Below are 17,001 nucleotides of genomic sequence, written 5' to 3' on the forward strand. Positions count from 1 at the left end.
GTCACTACCCCAAAACCAGGCCCTGCCACCTCCCCACGCCTCAGGGCTCCCTGTGCTCTCCCCAGGGCATTCAGCCTCTTCTCGTGGCCAGCACGGAGGAGGATGAAGCCCAGGGACCTGCCCGACCCCGCAAACCCAAACCACGGCACCAAGAGAGAGGAGACAATTTTGCAGAGCCCAAGGCACGCGCCGCCCCGGCACCGGGAGCACGGCCAAGGGGAACGCCGCGGGGGAGGAACCCAACACCAAACCAAATCCCGCAGCCCCGAGGGGAAGCAGGGAGAAGCCAGGAGCCCACGGGGGTACCCCCATGCCACGCCACGCACGTTGTGTGTGCGTGTGGGGTGCCACACGTACCCACACGCAGCTGGCAAGGGGGGGTTTAAGTGCGCCACACGTGTGCCCCGTGGCGGTGCCGGCGGCGTGTTGGCACACACACGTGCCCAGGCACGGGGTGACCGCATCAAAAGTTAATGCCAGGGCTGGATTCCTGCGGCTGGACGTTCATGAAAGTTTAACCAGCGGCGGTGGGATAACCCGTGGGCAGCGGCAGGACCCGTGGGGGCAGGGGCAGCGCCCGCTCCACCCCCTCGCACGGGGTATTTGGGGAGCCCCAGGGGAGGAGGAGGAGCGGCAGCAGCATCCAGCTGCGCAAACACAAGAACCAGCAGCAGTCGCTGGACCAAATCCATTGCCCCCCCCCCCCCCCCAAGACCAGGGGAGCCCCATGGCTGGCACCCCATGGCACTGTCTTCTCCCCAGCCTGGTTTTCGCCCCCCCATCCCCTGCCCCATTTGCAACAGAGCAGGTATCAGCCGTGATCTGACGGGTTTGGCCTCCTCCCTGCATTAATTTCTGGGCTGGAGACACCCCAGGGAGGTCTGCCCAGAGGGAGGCTGCCCCAGAGATGCAGTGGGACCGAGCAGGCATCAGGACTGGGTCTACGGGGCAACACGAGCATGGGATCAGCGGGAAGGAGCATCAGCAGAGCCCCAGCCACGCGAGGAGCCCCACCATGGCACCGGCACGGCCCACGCACGGGTCTGCCACCACCGCCGTGGCACACGGGGCCGGTGCAGCCTGCCCTGCCTGCGGCACAGGCGCTGGGTCCACACCACCACCCCATCCCTCCTCCTGGCACGGGCGCACGGAGCGACGCCTGGGAACCACGACGCGGCGAGGAACCACCTGGGACACAGACACGGCCCCTTCTTCAGCTGCTGGCAGCGAGCAAGGGGGTACCGAGGTCTCCACCTCCATCCCACCACCCGTGCAATCCCCACCTCCATCCCACCGCCCTCGGGGGTCCCTACCGCTGTCCCTGCCGCCCTCAGCCGAGCTGGGCAGGGCAGAGGAGGGGCGGGTGGTGCTCTCCATGCCTGTGGTTCCTGCCCATGGCAAGGGCTTGCCGAGAGGAGACAGGGAGGAAGGGAGAGCAAGAGAGAGTGGGCAGCCCAGCTTCAGCCCAGCGGGCTTCATCCCACGCAAGGGCTGCCTTCCACAGTCCCAGCCTCCCACACTGGACCCCTCCAGGTTCTTCAGCCATGGGCAAAGTGCTCACAAAGCTGGGGAAGGGGCTTTTGTGCCCAGGCACAGCGGGATAGCGGCAGATGCTGGGGGTTGCAAGAGGAACCCACAGCCATGAACCCCAAACTACGGAGCACCCCCACTTGGTGGCTGTTTCCAGGGTGTCTGGAACACGGCCACATCCAGCAGCAGGGCAGAGGAGGGACCCTGGGTGCAAAACTTGGCCATGAGGGGTTCCCTGGGGTGGTGATGGGGACTGGGGCTCTGGGAGAAGATGCCCAGAGCATCCTCTGACCCCGTCACCCCAAACAGCTCCAGCCACGTGGCTGAGCCAGGGAAAGCCACCTCGCCCCAGGGACACGGCCCAGGGCAGCCCCTGGCCCACTACCACAGCCCAGGGCCGTGCCACAAGCTGGGTGTGGAAAAGGGAAGGAAACTTTGGCCACGGAGGTTCTGCTTCACCCGCCCCAGCCCAGCACGACACGCGGCTGCCCGGCACTGTACCTTTGGAGCACCGGCATCCGTGGGGCAGAGCTCCCGGGGCAGCAGCTCCACCGTCTCCAGGCAGCTCTGCGGTCACCAGCCAGCCCCAGGTCCGCTTACAGCCTGTTTCCAGTTACAGCTGGAGCAGGGCTCCGTGCCACGCCGGCCCCATCGCGGCCGGACCTCACGGGAGCTCCGCACCCCGGCCCCATGGAGCCAGCCCAGGCTGCGGCATCTCTCATCACGCATCCCCTTCCCCGTCCTCGGTTCTCTATCGCTTTGCATCCACTTTCAACCGCCCACGTGCAGGTGGGGCAGCCCTGCCACAGCTCTCCCTGCTCCAGCCACGAACCGCAGGGATGCCGGGAGCACGGGGACAGGCTGGACCCTTCCAGCAACGGGCAGTGTGACAGCAGCATGGCCCTCCAAGGCTCCGAGGCGCCAGGGGACCTCTCCTTGCCTCCCCAAGCACCCATCACGCCCCCTGAACCGGCTAATTTCAACCCCTTCCAAACTGAGGAGGGGGACCGAGCATCTCCCGAGCGATGCGCACCACGTCCCTGCCCGCCAGCTGCTGCCTGACACCGAGAGCTGCCCGCAAGGGAGGCGGCACGGGGAGGAGAGAGGCCAGAGCAGACGCTGGAAGCAGAGAGCAGCTGGGCAGCACGCGTCCCGGACTCGGTGCTGGTGGGCACCCGGGAATGCTGGCTGGTGGCCTCGGAGTTGGGTCACAGCCCCGTGCCATCGCCTCGGCCCCAGAGCCAAGCCCAGGGGCCCTGCAGAGCTCAGCTGCAGGGCCAGGCAGCTTTCCCAGGGTAAAACAGCCCCCGAAGTAAAAGGAATTTGGGGAAGGGGTGGTAGGAGACGTGGGGGAGAAGCTCCTGGGGAAGGAGGGGGTGTCTGGGGGAGGAAGCTCTGCTCTGGAGGACAGCGGGAACGCTGAGACTGTAGGGAAGGTGGGAGTCAGAAGGTGAGAGAAGAGCTCCAAAGGCAGCGAGCAGACAGGCAGGGACAACCAGAGACGAGAGGACACCATACGCCCCGACCCGGAGGAGCCAAGCCCCACATCGTAGCGTTTGCGTAAGGGCCAACATCACGCACAAAGGTCCCTCCCTGGTCCTCCACCAGCCCGAGGGACGTGCCACCCAGCTGGGGGACTCGCAGCCACTCACCTGCGGTAGCCTAGCTCACCCGCATGGCACCAGCCTGGCTCGGTGCTGCCCAAAGCCCCCCCCCGGGCTCTGCCGGCGTCGTGCTCTTGGCCTCGCTCTCCGCTGGGGACCGTCACTCCCCCGGCAGCCGCAGGACCATATTTGCTGCACAGCAGCTGCAGGCTGCTGCTCCCCAATGCATATTTGATGACTGCTATTATTCTCATCTCCACTCATGAGCGGAGGGACGAGAGCTAATCTTCCCTCTGCAGAGCCGGGGAGAGCCAGGGAGCGGCTGGAAGGGGCAGCCGGCTCTGGTCCCCCCCCCCTTCTCCTGCTCCCTGTCCCTTCCTCCCCTGGTGACACGGCTTGACAGCCCCGCTGCCCCTTCCCGCCACCTCGCAGCATCACGAACTCCAGGGGTGAGCAGCTGGTGAACGGCCCTGACCCACTCCTGCCCCCAAACCAGCTCGAGTCGAGGAGGAGAAATCACAGGGACGTGGCGGTGGGGACACACCCCCCCTCTCACCCGTCTCCAACGCAGGGACCAGCCAGGCACAGAGAAAGATCGAGACACCCACCATCCCGACGATACCAGACCACCCTCTCCTCCTGGAGACCAGCAGGGCACCCCCTCCTGCCGTCCCAAAGAGCCTCAAAGCTTCATCCTCCCCTCCTCCAGTACTGGGTTCCTGCACCAACACCAAACTGGGGACTCTTTTCTTGCAACGATGGAGCCCGCAGCCCTCCCAAACCCAGCGGAGGGGGCGAGGAGCGAGAGCATCCTCCTGCTCCTGCACCACCTGAGCCGGGGAAAAACCTCCGCTCCCTTCTCCTCCAGGCAGACACGTCCCCGCCGTAAACGCGGTGGGTATTTATTATGCTGATTCCTCAGAAAGCGAGGGCTTAACTGCAAATTACAATCAATAGCCCCAATCCCCGAGGGGCAGGTTCATCATTTAGCAGGCGCAACCAGAGGAATTCAAAACTATTTGCCAGCCGTAAATCCTCCTCGCCGCAGCCTCCCGAGCCGGCCCCGCGATGGCTGGTTGGGGTGACCCTTGTCAGCGTTTGAAACAATTAAGCTGTCACCGCTGATGGTGACTCTTTATATACAGCCCTGAGCCGCGCTGTAAGATGTCAGCGTGACGGGGCGAGGGGAGCCGGTTGAGGCGAGCCCGCTGCAGTAACTGTCTCTCATTGAATTAAATGAATGTATTTGGAGTCAGAGTCTCTTTTTATTACCTTGCAAACGATTCCTGACTAAATTAAATTATAAAAGGAGCGTTCAGCCAATCAAACCTGCTTGATTGCCTGGAACAGGCATTTGAAACAAAGCGTGCCTCGGGCGGTTGCTGTTTCCAGGACTAGATGATGGAGGGCGGCTGATGGGCTGTAGCGAAGCCGATTCACCCCGTTTCGCACCCGGAGCGTGGCTCAGCAGCGATGCCCGGCCACGCGGCGTGAGCAGAGCGGGCCCAGGGACAGGGCAGGATCAGGGCAGCCCTCTGGGAGCAGGGTATGGAGCTCAGGAAAGCAGCCAGCAGAAGAGCAGACCACCAGGCAGGCGGCTGAGGGCGGCTTTTTCCGAGCATCATCCGGCCAAGCCGTTCCTCGTGCAACGGGGAAAATGCAGCATGCTGCTCTTTGGGGGGGGAAACCCACCGCTCCTGCCTGCAACTGCCCCTCATCCTCCCGGGCAGAAGAAAGCCTTCCTCCAAACACGCTCACAGGCACATCTCCCTTCGCTACCTCCTGCACAGAGGGGGTCTGGCCAACTCCCTAAACCTCGGGAGGCTCCGGTACAACCCTAACGCTGCAGGAGATCCCTCCCCACCTGCCCTTTGGATCTTGCCTTCTCAGGATTCGGAGAGATCTTCAGGCAAACCTGCTCCCACATTGAACTGCAGCGTTTGGGGCTTTTAATGTCAGCGCAGAGCCACCAGGGAAGCCGTCGGGAAGGACGAACGCTGCGATGAACCATTTTCAAACACAGCTATCCGCTTCCTTGCAAAAAAAAGCTACCCTCACCAAAAAAAAAGAAGTTAGCTGCTTCTGGCTTAACTATTTTTACTTCAGCCCCATTCCAAATTTAATCGCGTATCAGTTCATTTTCAACAGGGTAAAAAGCCCAATTGCCTAAACGAAGAGGACGGCTAATTAGAGAGAGGGGTTTTTAACGACAGACTAGGCAATCTGAAACCTGACCACACCGAGAGGGAGGCACCAACTAACCCAGGGCACCTTTCAGCAGGCAATGCCGTGCATTTCAGCCCCATGCAGGCACCCACCATCTCCCCAGCCCCACACACGACCTGGCCTAAGGACGAAGCCCAGTCAGCAGCTCCGGCTGCCCATCCGCGCGCCGGGGCTTGGAGGGGAAAAAGTCAGAAACTCAGGGACAAAACGGAACCAAAGGAACCCTTTTGTGCGGGCAGCTCTGCCTGTGCCACCTTGACAGGAAATTTAAAGGGCAAGTTAATGTGGTGGAACAGCATCCCCCCCCAATTCACACAGAGAAGCGCCTGCTTTCTCCGCCAGGCTCAGGCAGAAGGCGGCTCATTTGGAGCTCGTTCTCCGCTCGCTGCCGGGGCGGGCCGGGATTCGCTCCGCGCTCCCGCTGTGAACAAAGCCAGGGACAAGGAAGGGAACTGACAGAGTTCAAAGTCACCTTCTTCGCTTGGGTATTGTGTGTAATAGCTATTTATCTCCCATCACACCTCATCACGGCCCCTCTTGCAGCCGCTTCGCAATCTATTCCCCCCCTACAACCTCCCGCAACAGCATCCAGGATTCCTCAGGTGGCCAAAGGCAAAAAGGGGAGAGTTAGAAAACACACCAAACCGCCTGCCCGCTGCAGGCAGACGCCTACAGTTCACATGAAATAGCAACTTTTATTTTCTCAAATAAAATAATCCTTCCATTTCTGCTCGATCAGCTTGTGAGGGGTGGGGAGGAGCACAAAGGAGAGGGAAGGAGCCCTGCTCAGACAAGTTTGTGATCAGACCCGTCCTCACAGTTAAGAATCCACATCGGACCGAACCCTTTTCTCAATGAAAGAAAATAAAAGCTATTGGCAACTCTTGATCCCAGCAGGAAAGAGCTGTTCTCTATCAGGCACTCTGAATTGTTCAGCATCAGCATTCAATGAAAAAGCATGATTAGAAAACCCCCAGATTTCTGATGAAAAATATCCAGACAAGCAACAATGTTTAACAGGGCTGGGGTAAAACCCATGGCGTGGGACGGTACTTCATGCTCCAAGAGCCGTTACTGGAATTTAGGGGTATGGCTGAGGAAGAAGGAGGTCCCCAGCAGTACTCTTGGGGACCAACGGGCAGGACAAGAGCAAAGGAGGAGACTCCCAAGACAGCTCCTCGACGAGTGATCTGCCAGAAGGGAATCCTCACGGCAGCCTACGGCTCTGGGATCGTACCCTGCTGCAGTCTGGCCAGGTTAATCGCTCATTAACAAGGTTTCATTTCGCATCTCTCGGTACCAGTCGGACCAGGATGCCCTACAAACCCTACTGCAGAGCTAAGGAGAGGCACAGAGTGCCACGTTTTCATGTTAATTGAGGTGGGACCGTCACAAATTCACCAGGGGTTGTCTCAGATGCAGAGACTGAAGTCTCCAACGGTGAAAGCTACCGAGACAAGGTGTCCAATAAGCAGGGGAGGGAGAAATCTGTTTCTGTTTCAGATCAACGTTTAAATGAAGCGAACGGAGAAGCAGCAAAGCATCAGCAATGTTCTCTCAGCCCTGCCCCAAAGCACAGGGCCAGATTTGTTCACCCAAACCGACCTCCCACTGGTGGGTTAACCCACGGATCCGTGCGCAAACCCTACCAGGGGCAGGACATTGCTGGCTGTGGGAACTGTGTCCTAGAAGAACTGGCTCCTTTTTTTTTTTTATTTTTAACCCACATCACTTGGCCTGAAACGCTGCAAGATGGAAACCCGGCTTCTCCATCCCCACCTGCAAGTACAGCAGCCTCATTTTCTGCCTTTCTCCAAGAGAAGGAGCTTCACAGAAGCTTTCTTGGCTGTGGAACACGTCTCCCTTTTTCTTTTTCCTTTATTTTTTTTTTTCTCTCTTTTTTTTTGTTGTTGTTTTTTGTTTTGCTTTTATGTGGTCAGTTCCAATCCTAGTGAGCAAAGACAAGGCCAGGCACCAGCACAGAGGGTTACTTCTTTACAATCTGAATGACATCTTCATGCTCCATCATATGGGTTAAGCCCACTCTTTGAGGGCTGTATTTTGTGCTTGTCCCCTTTAAAGCAAAAGGGGGAGGAAGGGTTAGGAGGAGGCCGGTCAGAGACACCAGAGAACAGGGATTTCACTTGCTGTCAAACACTTACCCACACCAAGGCATATTTGAACTGGCTGGCTAACGATCTGTGAATTCGATGGCACTGCAAGACAGACAGACAGCACGTGAGGCAGCGCAGTGACACCACTTTGCAAACAACTTGCAACATCCAGGAGCTAGAAGCAGCTCGGGTCTATGTCAGAAGTTGCAGTAGTAACCTCAGGAGCCAGGTAACAGCACTTGGGAGAATCCAGACACACACACACAGTCCATACGAAGCCCCATTCCACTGCTTCCATGCGGTTTTTTTCACCGGACTGTGTTTAAGTAATTCTTTTTAACACCAGCTAGGGAAGCAACCCGAGGCAGAGAGCATCAATAAAGGTAACAAAAGGAGAAGCCCAACTAAACTCTGACACGTCCTGAGCTTTACGAAGCACAAATCACAGCAGGCTCCAAGAGGAACCTGACTTCTACAGACAAGGAAACACAGAAGATGCAGAGAAATTACCACATGTTCCACCGAGGCCCCTTTCCGCAGAATAATGGCATCTGTAAAGTCTGGTCTCTCTGTGGAGAAGCAGGAGAGGGGAAGCATTGAATTTCCATCAAGTGTGTCCTAACGTGCTGACGCCACCTCACACTGCCTCGTGCTTACTACCCCCAAATCCCTCCTCCCGTTACACTCGCCAGCTCCCAGGCAGAACAGGTACTTGAAAGCACCAAATCAGTTCTGCAGATACTCCAGCACCTACAAGTGCGGTTATGCGCAGCCACACAGTCAACAGCTTCCTCACCATCCACCCAACTCCACTCCAAATACTCGACTCAGGACAAACCAACCCACCCAAGTCAAACCACTCTGCAGTTTTCTGTAAACCCCCCCCCCCCCCAAGATTTCATAGATTAACAAGATCACAGAACGTTCCTCAATCCCCTCCCATCCACCCAAGTTCAGTCACGGCTGTTCACAACCAAACAGGAACAAGTTACAGACGTGCCTTCACCACTGGGAGAAGCTGCAATGGAATTCTAAAGCAAAAGGAGGATCAAAGGCATTCCTGAGCCTCAGGAGCCTGGTATGGGAATGACCAAACCTCCCACATAGGAACAGGAGACCTCTTCTGGGTAGCGATGGGCTGAACAGCTCATCACAGGGTGTGCAGAACAAGGAAGAAAGCTGCGAACTTGCACGCTTTATTTCCTCATATCATGCAAAGGATTTTTTAGGAAATTTAGGAAAATTCATCTCTCCTAGCGCAGAGAGAACAGGAGGGCCGTGGTGGGACACGCGCACGGCTGGATCCGATGGAACATAAAGCACTTCCCAAGAGCTGGAAGCTGGTCAGGGAGAACGTAATTGCAGCATTTCCAAGACACAGGATTGCTGACAGCCAGGCGATCCAAGCCCCGCTGGCAGCCTGGCTGCCTTCGAGGAGCCTTTCACACCTTCTGTTCAGCTAATGGTCACTTACGTCCTCGTTTCTTGGTGTAGATGCAGGTAAGTGCCAGGTATTCCCAAAGCTTCTCCAGCAAGTAGTCCAGGTTCAGTTTCATGCCACAGCTGCAAAACACCGGGAACATCTCTGTGTTTAGGGCTGTGGTGATTTAGAGATCCAGAAGAACAAGGTGAAACGCCTTATTAAAGTGCCAGGGAGCAAGGGGAGAAGTCTTTAATGAGGCCAGCAAAGGAAAAACACAAGGTGAAATAAATAGGGCTTTGAGAAGGGCGAGCAGCTTTGAAGCAGCAAAGCCCCAGTCAGATGTATCAGCACTTCTAAGGAAACAAGCTAGACTGGCTTACTCTGGCCTGCAGACAGTGTGGAGAAGCCAAGCAGCCTGGAAAATGCTGCACAGCGGCTCTGCTTCTCACCCCAGCAGCTGCAGGCAGCCCCGGGAGAAGCCCCTTCTCGGGAGAAGCTGGAGAAAGGGGTATGGAATGAACCACCACATCACCCGGGCGGCGTGGCAGGCTCCTACCTGATCACAACGCTGTGGGGTCTCCGAGCAAGACGATCCACTTCCTCCATAGATATCTGGTCAATCTTGTTATAAACCTAAGTCAAAGGAGAAACAACACATCCTTTAGGAAGTCAGTTCAGCAACGCTGCAAGGAAGACACAGGCACGTAGGTAAAACAAGGTAGTTCCAGCCTCTGAAACAGAAACTCGGATCCCATCAGCCAGAGGACAAGCCAAGGCTCTTCGTAAAACCACCTGTTAAAAATCAGAAGCCTAAATGGAAGTTTGGGGCCTTTTAAAGCGCTCCCTTTGGGATGACTTGCAACACGTTCTCCGCTATCTCTGATTTCACTATCGACACAGTCGCTACCAGAGCCCATTAAGCGACCTGGGGCACAAGGGAGCGGCAGTGGGAAGCCAAGCGCAGAGCTCAGGACTCGGAAGGCTCCGCGGCGCGGGAGCAAACCCCGCGGCAGCAGGACAGGCAGCTCACGCTGCTCCGCGGCAGGCAGCCACAAGAGGGCACAGGGAACACACGCAGAGCGCGGCCCCCACCCACCCCCCGTGTAAAGCTGATAAAAAGCTCCCCGTCGAGCTGTGCTTTCCACCTCTTGAACCCCAAATCGTCCCTCCTTTAGGAACCACGAAGCCCCCCGCGCTCCCTCCAGCGAAGAACGGAGATGCTCGGTGCGGCAGAAGGCAGGCTCTTCCCCGAGATACTCACGTAGAGGCACGGCATGTAGACCCTGTTGCCTACAATCACGTCAATGAACTCATCAGGGGAACAATCCTCTCTGAAAAGGACCTCAGCGTTGAAGATTTCTGAGGTGAACGTTGTCAAGGCCCAAATCCCAACGCACCTATACGCATCGCCGCGAGCCAAGGGGCTGAGCTTGCTCCTGAAAGCCTGCTGCCAACCCAGCAAGCACCACAAAGGCACAACAAGGCTGTCCCCGCAGCAGGTACCCCTTGACTCGTGAGCTGCTGATGCCTTAAAGGGTCTCCCCTTTTAGGAAAGGATACTATATTCGTGGAGGATGAGCTGCACCAACTTCTCGGAGCACTGAGTCAACGTGACGGTTGAGTTGAAGGAGATGCCTCCACCCTTCTTCGGCTGCAGGGAGGCAAGGAAGCAACGTGAGAACAGTCTGCAACCTCCACCACCCCCCCCGCTTCGGTCTGTCGAGCCCGAGGGGCGGCACACGGCGACCTTGGCTTTGAGTAGGCAGCCAGACACAAGCCCAGAAAACCTCACCTTGAAGTAGATATTTGGTTTGCTTTTGTTCAGCCGGATTCCCACAGATTCCAGTTCTTTCTCCAGCAAGGCCCTGCAGGGACAGTGCCCGTTAGTACCTGTGAGGCAGCGCAGCCAGGTGACACCCACACCTTTCCTGCTGGCCTGTCCCAGTGATACGGCCTTGCCACAAGCTGTCCCTACAACCTAAAAACCACAGCTAAGGCAGGACAGAGCCCGTGGTGCAAATCTAGGTTGATTTGTTCAGGTCCCCAACTCTGAACAGCCATCCTGTGGGAACAATCCTTCAGCTAGAGAAGCCCAAGCCAGTTAGCTAGCACGCTCCTGGAGGAGTACAACCTCCATCTCATCCTCAGTGGCTTAAGTACCGGTTCCCCAAGAGGCACGGGGCACGTCACTTGAGGGAGCTGGCATGTTTCCTGGGCGTGTGGGAACCCCTGAACCTGGCCCACCACCCCACAGCTCCACAGGCACACACTCACCTCTGCACTTCACCCTTTGTGGCATCCAGCATCATAATAACGACGTCTGCTGTCCTGGCCACAGCTATCACCTGCCGACCTCTGCCCTTGCCTGAGAAGAGAGGAGATGGCTGACCATCAGCAAGAGAAACCAGCTACGATGGGGCCTCCCGCCCTCCACCGCTGCCTGGAGGCAAGAGAAAAGACCCTGCAGCGCTGTACTGGCTGCAGTCAGCTGTTGGGGGGGGCCCCAAGCGAATCAAAATCACAGAATGTTGGGGGTTGGAAGGGACCTCGAAAGATCATCCAGTCCAACCCCCCTGCCAGAGCAGGACCACCCAGAATAGATCACACAGGAATGCATCCAGGCGGGTTTTGGATGTCTCCAGGGAAGGAGACCCCACCACCTCGCTGGGCAGCCTGTTCCAGGGCTCTGTCACCCTCACAGGGAAAAAGTTTTTCCTTATGTTCACGTGGAACCTCCTGTGCTCCAGCTTGCACCCGTTGGCCCTTGTCCTGTCACGGGCCATCACCAAGAGCCCGGTTCCACCCTCCTGGCACCTGCCCTTCAGGTATTTACAAACACTGATGAGGTCACCCCTCGGTCTCTGGTCCATACTGCCTTCTGTCCAGCACAAGCCCTAGCAAACACTCGTTGCTGCTGCTCCTCCATCGCAGGTTACACGAACTAGTGTCTGTCAAGCCATCTGGGTGCAGCTGCACGGGTGGCAATGCCACCTCTGCCAGCAGGACGGACACCCCCCGACACCTGCAGCTCCTGGCAGCAGAGACAGCTTAGCCAGAACAGCGGTGGGGGCTCTAGGGCCCCTGTGCAGAGGGGTTACATACACTTCCTGGTCAAAAAGGAGAGAGACTTTATTAACCAGGCCATGCTCCTCCAAGAAGAGACCATTAGGAGGTTTTCCACAGTTTCCTAAGGCATCTTCTGACATGATTTTCCTAAGCTTCACAAGGCATCTTCTGACACGAGCAGCCAATCAGGACAAGGATGAGGCAGAGGGACAAAGCCAACACCTCTTCCCAGAACCAGGAGTCAAGGGAGGACTGGCAGGAACTCAGGAAATTAGTCAAAAGAGGTTACTGTTTAGCTGTGACTTCCCCCTCCGCCTCCCCCAGCATCTTTCTTTAGATTTCCTCTGTACCAGAAAACAGATGAGCAAGATAACACTCACGCAAGAAGGTGAGAATTGACTGGCTTGCTTTGGCTCCCACCTCCAGAAAAGCATCTTTCTGCTACATATAGAACCTTACGTGGGCTCGGGGATAAGAATCGTGCCTCACATAAGATCAAGGGCTCTAAAATTTGGAAAGTCAACGTGGGAACTATTGGCCCAGGCAATGTGCTAACGCTGGAGACACCCAGGTACGCTCTCGAGGGCAAACCCCTCCTTGACACGAACACGGAGATCAGCCAACCTTGTGCTGCTCCTTCGATGATGCCAGGCAGATCCAGCAGCTGAATGTTGGCTCCTTTGTACTGAAAAGGAAACACAAGGATGGAAAGTTGAAAGCCTTGGGCAGGGCATCTGAGCTGCCTCGAACACCCCAAGCACGTGCTGGGGTCCAAAGCCTGCAGAGTGGAGCTGAGTGAACCTGACAGGTCAGCTCGGCCCAGGTTTATCCCGAGTTGGTGAAAGGGAAAGAACGAAAAACCCAACAAACCCTGACTTTCCTGGTCTGACGAGAAAGCCCAGTAACAAGCAAGTGCCACCACCTCTTAGGGAGATGGATCAGGCCTGCTCAGCTGCGCGGCAGATCTCACAGCCCCAGGAAACGACGGGAGGCTTTCACTCGGCAGCCCTGCAGGGGCACTGGCTCTCCAGCTACCGTTGCAGCCAAGTCCTCAGCATCGGCTTTAGGGACCGACTGCAGCTCACAGCCGCGTTGGGACACGTTACAATATTTGTGTTCGGTTTAACACCAACACGGTGACTTTCAGGATTTAACTCTGCTTTCGATTCCGACCCAGATTTTTTCATTACTCTCAGACACTTCTCAGTTTGATGCCCTCTATCATTTGCTTTACTGACGGATGCTCAGGCCACCCCTAATAAAACTCCTCAAGGACAGGAGTAGTGGTATTTTCTTTCCAAATTGATCACAGCGCAGATTGCCTCTTTTAAAGCTTCATTAAAAACAAATCTGTCAAGGTTGCCAGCCAGATGGTCAATGGCGCCAATAGCGGTTATAAAATATTCAGCTGAGAATCGTCGTATCGCTCAGGTCAGCCGGACGACAGCCCGCGAAACCCCGCTCGGGCGGTCGATCCCGAAGAGCTGCGCAGCCTCGGGAAGTGCTAAATCAGCACTGCAGGGTGCAGAAGGCTCGAGACCGCAAGCACACGAGACCTGCTGAAGTTTACAGCAGAAGTCAGCAGAGACCTCGGGTATCGCCGCTGCTCAGCGGGAGCCCAAGCGTAACTGGCGGGAACAGGCGCGTTTCCACGTCTGGGTTCTCTTAGCACCGCTGCTGCGCTCAAGGGAGGAGGGTTCCACCCACCTCTATGACTCCTGGGATGCACGTCAGGGTTGTGAACTCGTAAGACGCAGCTTCACTGGCCGTTGAGGTCATCAAGCTCAAAAACGTGGACTGAAACACAAGATATCAGCGTCACTAGGTTATAATCAAGTTTGCTTTTTGAATAGATAATTACTTTCATTGATAACTAATTGCTTTTAATGAATGACTTGATTGCTTTAAGGAATAACTAACGCTTTGTATTGATGGTATTAGTTTACGTTGTACTAAGAAATATCCAAAAACCCCACTGATGCTCAGAAACAGCAGCTGCTGCCTTGCAGGTCAAAGCTAAAGCTGCTGCTCATTGTGAAATTGTCCAGGACACAGAACAGGGCGGCAGGGAGACAGGGACAGGGAGTGAAAGTGCCCGTTCTTGGCGCGTCTTCTTATCTTATGGGATGAAACCAGAGAAACTAAGGAATGTTAAGGTGAAGACCCTCACCTCCTCCCCATCCTAATTTGTATATCAGAGATCTTGATCAGCAAGATAACCCATGGTTATATTAGTATAGGAATACTAATGAAGTTAGTTAACAGGGCGGACCAGTCGTTGTAAATGTCAAAATTAATAGCGGGCATAACATGCATGCTGATGTTAAAATATGTTAAAGATCATGACTTTGCAGAAAAAGGGTATAAAATGCTGAATTTTTTGATGTAACCCTGAAGCACGTCAGGAGGAGCTATCCCCCGTGCTTCCCAGCGCTGCCATAAAGAAGGGCCGGCTCCTCTGCACCGGTGTGGAGAAGTTTGTCGTGACGGCGACCTTTCATCAACAAGTAGAGGCGCACACACGAAATCACCGGTCCACGTTCAGCAAAGCGAGCGACCCCCAAGCATTCCTCAGCCTCCAGAAGCCGTGCTGGGGCTGCTGCAGGCACGGGGCCTCAAGGGGTGAGGGGAGAGCCGGCGCTGCCGCCGCACGGAGGTAAATCCCGTGCTCCCACCTATTTTCCCCAGCAGCGCTGCGGCGGGCCAAGACCCTGTCACAGGGGCACCGCACACAGGATGGAGGAGCGTTTCCCCCAGCTCTAGCTCTCAGCCTCCAAAAACCTTCTGTTAACCCACGGCAAGAAGGTGGAAGACGAAGAGGAGGCGGGTCCGTGGTTTACGGCCCCCGCTCACCACCAACCTGGAAACACCCGCGCCGCGCGGCTGACGCCGACACTCACTGACCTTACCCACAGAAGGAAAACCGATCAGGGCCACCCGGGCATCTCCAGATTTCATCACATCGAAGCCTTCTCCTTTAGCGGCCGAGGATTTGGAGGGTTCTAGCAACTGAGCTCTGTATTTCGCAAGTTTTGCCTTCAGCAGGCCGAGGTGGTACTCGGTGGCTGGAACAACACAAATGCACAACGCTTGGTTGACAGCAAGTCGCTGATATTGCCCTTCCAGAAATAAGAAACTTCCTAAAAACCACTTCGGATCTCGGTCAACATCGTAACCGCTGCCACACACACAAGCTACCCCCAAGCTGTTCCGTAACCTTTTGAAATATTGAGGGGAAACCTTCCAGTAACCTGCACAGAAAGTCAGATTCGAGGGAAATAAGCAGCCAAAAAATTCCTGGGCAAAAGGAGCAAAGCCAGAGGGAGGGCATGTGCAGGAATGAAGGGGTGAAGGGAGCCAGTTAAGGAGCAAGAGATCACAGGGGGAATGGCGGCTCCTGGGCAAAGGCCCCTCTTTACACCCGGTCACACTCCAAAAATGCCAGTTTTTTTTTCTTTCCCCTGCTCTTGTTAATATTTAAAGACATGTTTAACTTGGAGCTTGTGTGCATGAAAGTACTTTATTGACTTATTCTTAGCAAAATGCTTGAATTTACACCTGACCTAGAAAAAAGGGTAATTGTTTCCCATTGTAGCAGGAAAGGGCAAGAAACCCAGGAGATTATGGGTTTTACTACTTTTTCCTTGCCCTTTTTTACCACAGCCTAAAGCCTCCAGAAGCTGCAAGGCGCTGGGCACCTGCTCTGGCAGAACCTGAGGGGAGCGCTGCTCCCCAGCCCCCCCCTTTAAGTCAAGGCATTCAAACACCAGCTCGGGGACCCCACAGCAGACAGCCCTGGGCCCCCTGAGCCAGCAGCACTCGAGCTCCTGGGCCCAGCTCTGAGGAGAGCCGGGGGTGCTACCAGGGGGGTGTTACTGGGGGGGTGCTACCAGGGCTCCAGGCCGCACCTCCCGGGCTTCCCACCTGCACTAGCCAGGGCATTAGCAGCGGGGAAAGAGCGGGGCTGCAGCCCCCCGCACCCCCCCGCACCCCCCCGCCAGCCTCAAGGCTCACCCTGCTCCCTCACCTGCCCCAGCCCCCCAAGCCCCTCAACCACCCCCTTGTACCCCCAGCCAGGCTTCACCAACCACCCCCCATGGCCCAGATTGTCACCTCTTCCCCTAGGCCCCTTCCCAGCCCCCCCCAAACCCCAGCCCCCCCTCTGACCCCCCCCCTCCCAGCCCTCTCACAACCCAGCAGTCCCTCTGACCCCCCCGCAGCCCCCCCACAACCCAGCAGCCCCATAACCCAGCAGCCTCTCCGAGCCCCCTCCCAGCCCTCTCACAACCCAGCACCCCCTCGGACCCCCCTCCCAGCACCCCCATAACCCAAACAGCTCCTCCGACCCCCCTCCCAGCCCCCTCATAATCCACTAGCTCCTCCGACCCCCATCCCAGCCCCCCCACAACCCAGCAGCCCCATAACCCAGCACCCCTTCCGACCCCCATCCCAGCCCCCCGATAATCCAGCACCTCCTCCGACCCCCCTCCCAGCACCCCCACAACCCCTCACACCCCCAGCCCCCTCTTCCCCCGCACCCCCCAAGGGCTCTGCCCCGCCCGGTGTCCCCCGGCTACCTCAGGCCCCGACTGCCCCCGCACCCCCCCACCAGCCCGGACCTTTGTTCTTCTGCGTGCGGGCGATCTCCTTCTCGATCTCCGAGATCTTCTCCAAGATGCCCATGGCGGGGGCCGGCCCGGCCGGGCCCGCTCCCCAGGCCCCGCACGCCTCACGCCGGAAGCGCCGCCGGCCCCCGTCTGTCCGTCCCCCTCAAGCGTCCGGGCCGAGCCCTCGGCGGGCCGCGCTGTGCACCCGCCGCACCGCTCCGGCCGCCTCCCGCCACCCGCGTTCCGGGTTCCGCCCGCCGCCCCGCTTCGGGCACCGGGGCCGGGGAAGGCAGCCCCCCGGGGGCGCCCGGGGAAGGCAGCCCCCCGGGGGGGGCCGGGGAAGGCAGCCCCCCGGGGGGGGCCGGGGAAGGCAGCCCCCCGGGGGGGGCCGGGGAAGGCAGCCCCCCGGGGGGGGTCGGGGAAGGCAGCCC

At 57.4% G+C, this 17,001-nt stretch overlaps 2 protein-coding genes across 2 annotated transcripts in view; both read right to left on the reverse strand.

Annotated features, from left to right (window-relative positions):
- The window catches only part of MYO15A (myosin XVA), a gene marked incomplete at its 5' end in the record, with an annotated part of 32,511 nt that extends 25,230 nt beyond the window's left edge, over window positions 1-7,281 (reverse strand). Inside the window, 4 exons of the mRNA XM_086473248.1 lie at window positions 1,671-1,872; window positions 2,032-2,097; window positions 2,314-2,524; window positions 7,193-7,281. Of these exons, the coding sequence (XP_086329374.1) occupies window positions 1,671-1,872; window positions 2,032-2,097; window positions 2,314-2,524; window positions 7,193-7,281 (568 nt within the window). The remainder of the gene's footprint in view (window positions 1-1,670; window positions 1,873-2,031; window positions 2,098-2,313; window positions 2,525-7,192) is intronic.
- Window positions 7,258-16,662, reverse strand: DRG2 (developmentally regulated GTP binding protein 2). Its single transcript, XM_086473203.1, has 13 exons — window positions 16,583-16,662; window positions 14,868-15,028; window positions 13,671-13,760; window positions 12,588-12,648; window positions 11,172-11,262; window positions 10,690-10,762; window positions 10,458-10,548; window positions 10,159-10,256; window positions 9,454-9,530; window positions 8,949-9,037; window positions 7,985-8,043; window positions 7,523-7,576; window positions 7,258-7,434 (listed from the first exon to the last, which is right to left on the reverse strand). The coding sequence occupies exons 1-13, from the start codon at window positions 16,644-16,646 to the stop codon at window positions 7,348-7,350; spliced, it is 1,095 nt and encodes a 364-aa protein (XP_086329329.1). The 5' UTR covers window positions 16,647-16,662; the 3' UTR covers window positions 7,258-7,347.
- Window positions 16,663-17,001: the final 339 nt, after the last annotated feature.

The sequence above is a fragment of the Leptosomus discolor genome, chromosome 14 (genome assembly GCF_034619465.1).
Source record: "Leptosomus discolor isolate bLepDis1 chromosome 14, bLepDis1.hap2, whole genome shotgun sequence".
Lineage (NCBI taxonomy): Eukaryota > Metazoa > Chordata > Aves > Leptosomiformes > Leptosomidae > Leptosomus > Leptosomus discolor.

Coding starts and splice junctions, on each gene's coding strand:
- DRG2 (XM_086473203.1), bottom strand. CDS start 16,646: ATGGGCATCTTGGAGAAGATCTCGGAGATCGAGAAGGAGATCGCCCGC. Junction 10,549..10,689: donor AACCAAATATCTACTTCAAG/GTGAGGTTTTCT, acceptor GCCTCCCTGCAG/CCGAAGAAGGGTGGAGGCAT. Junction 7,577..7,984: donor GGGCCTCGGTGGAACATGTG/GTAATTTCTCTG, acceptor TCTGTCTTGCAG/TGCCATCGAATTCACAGATC.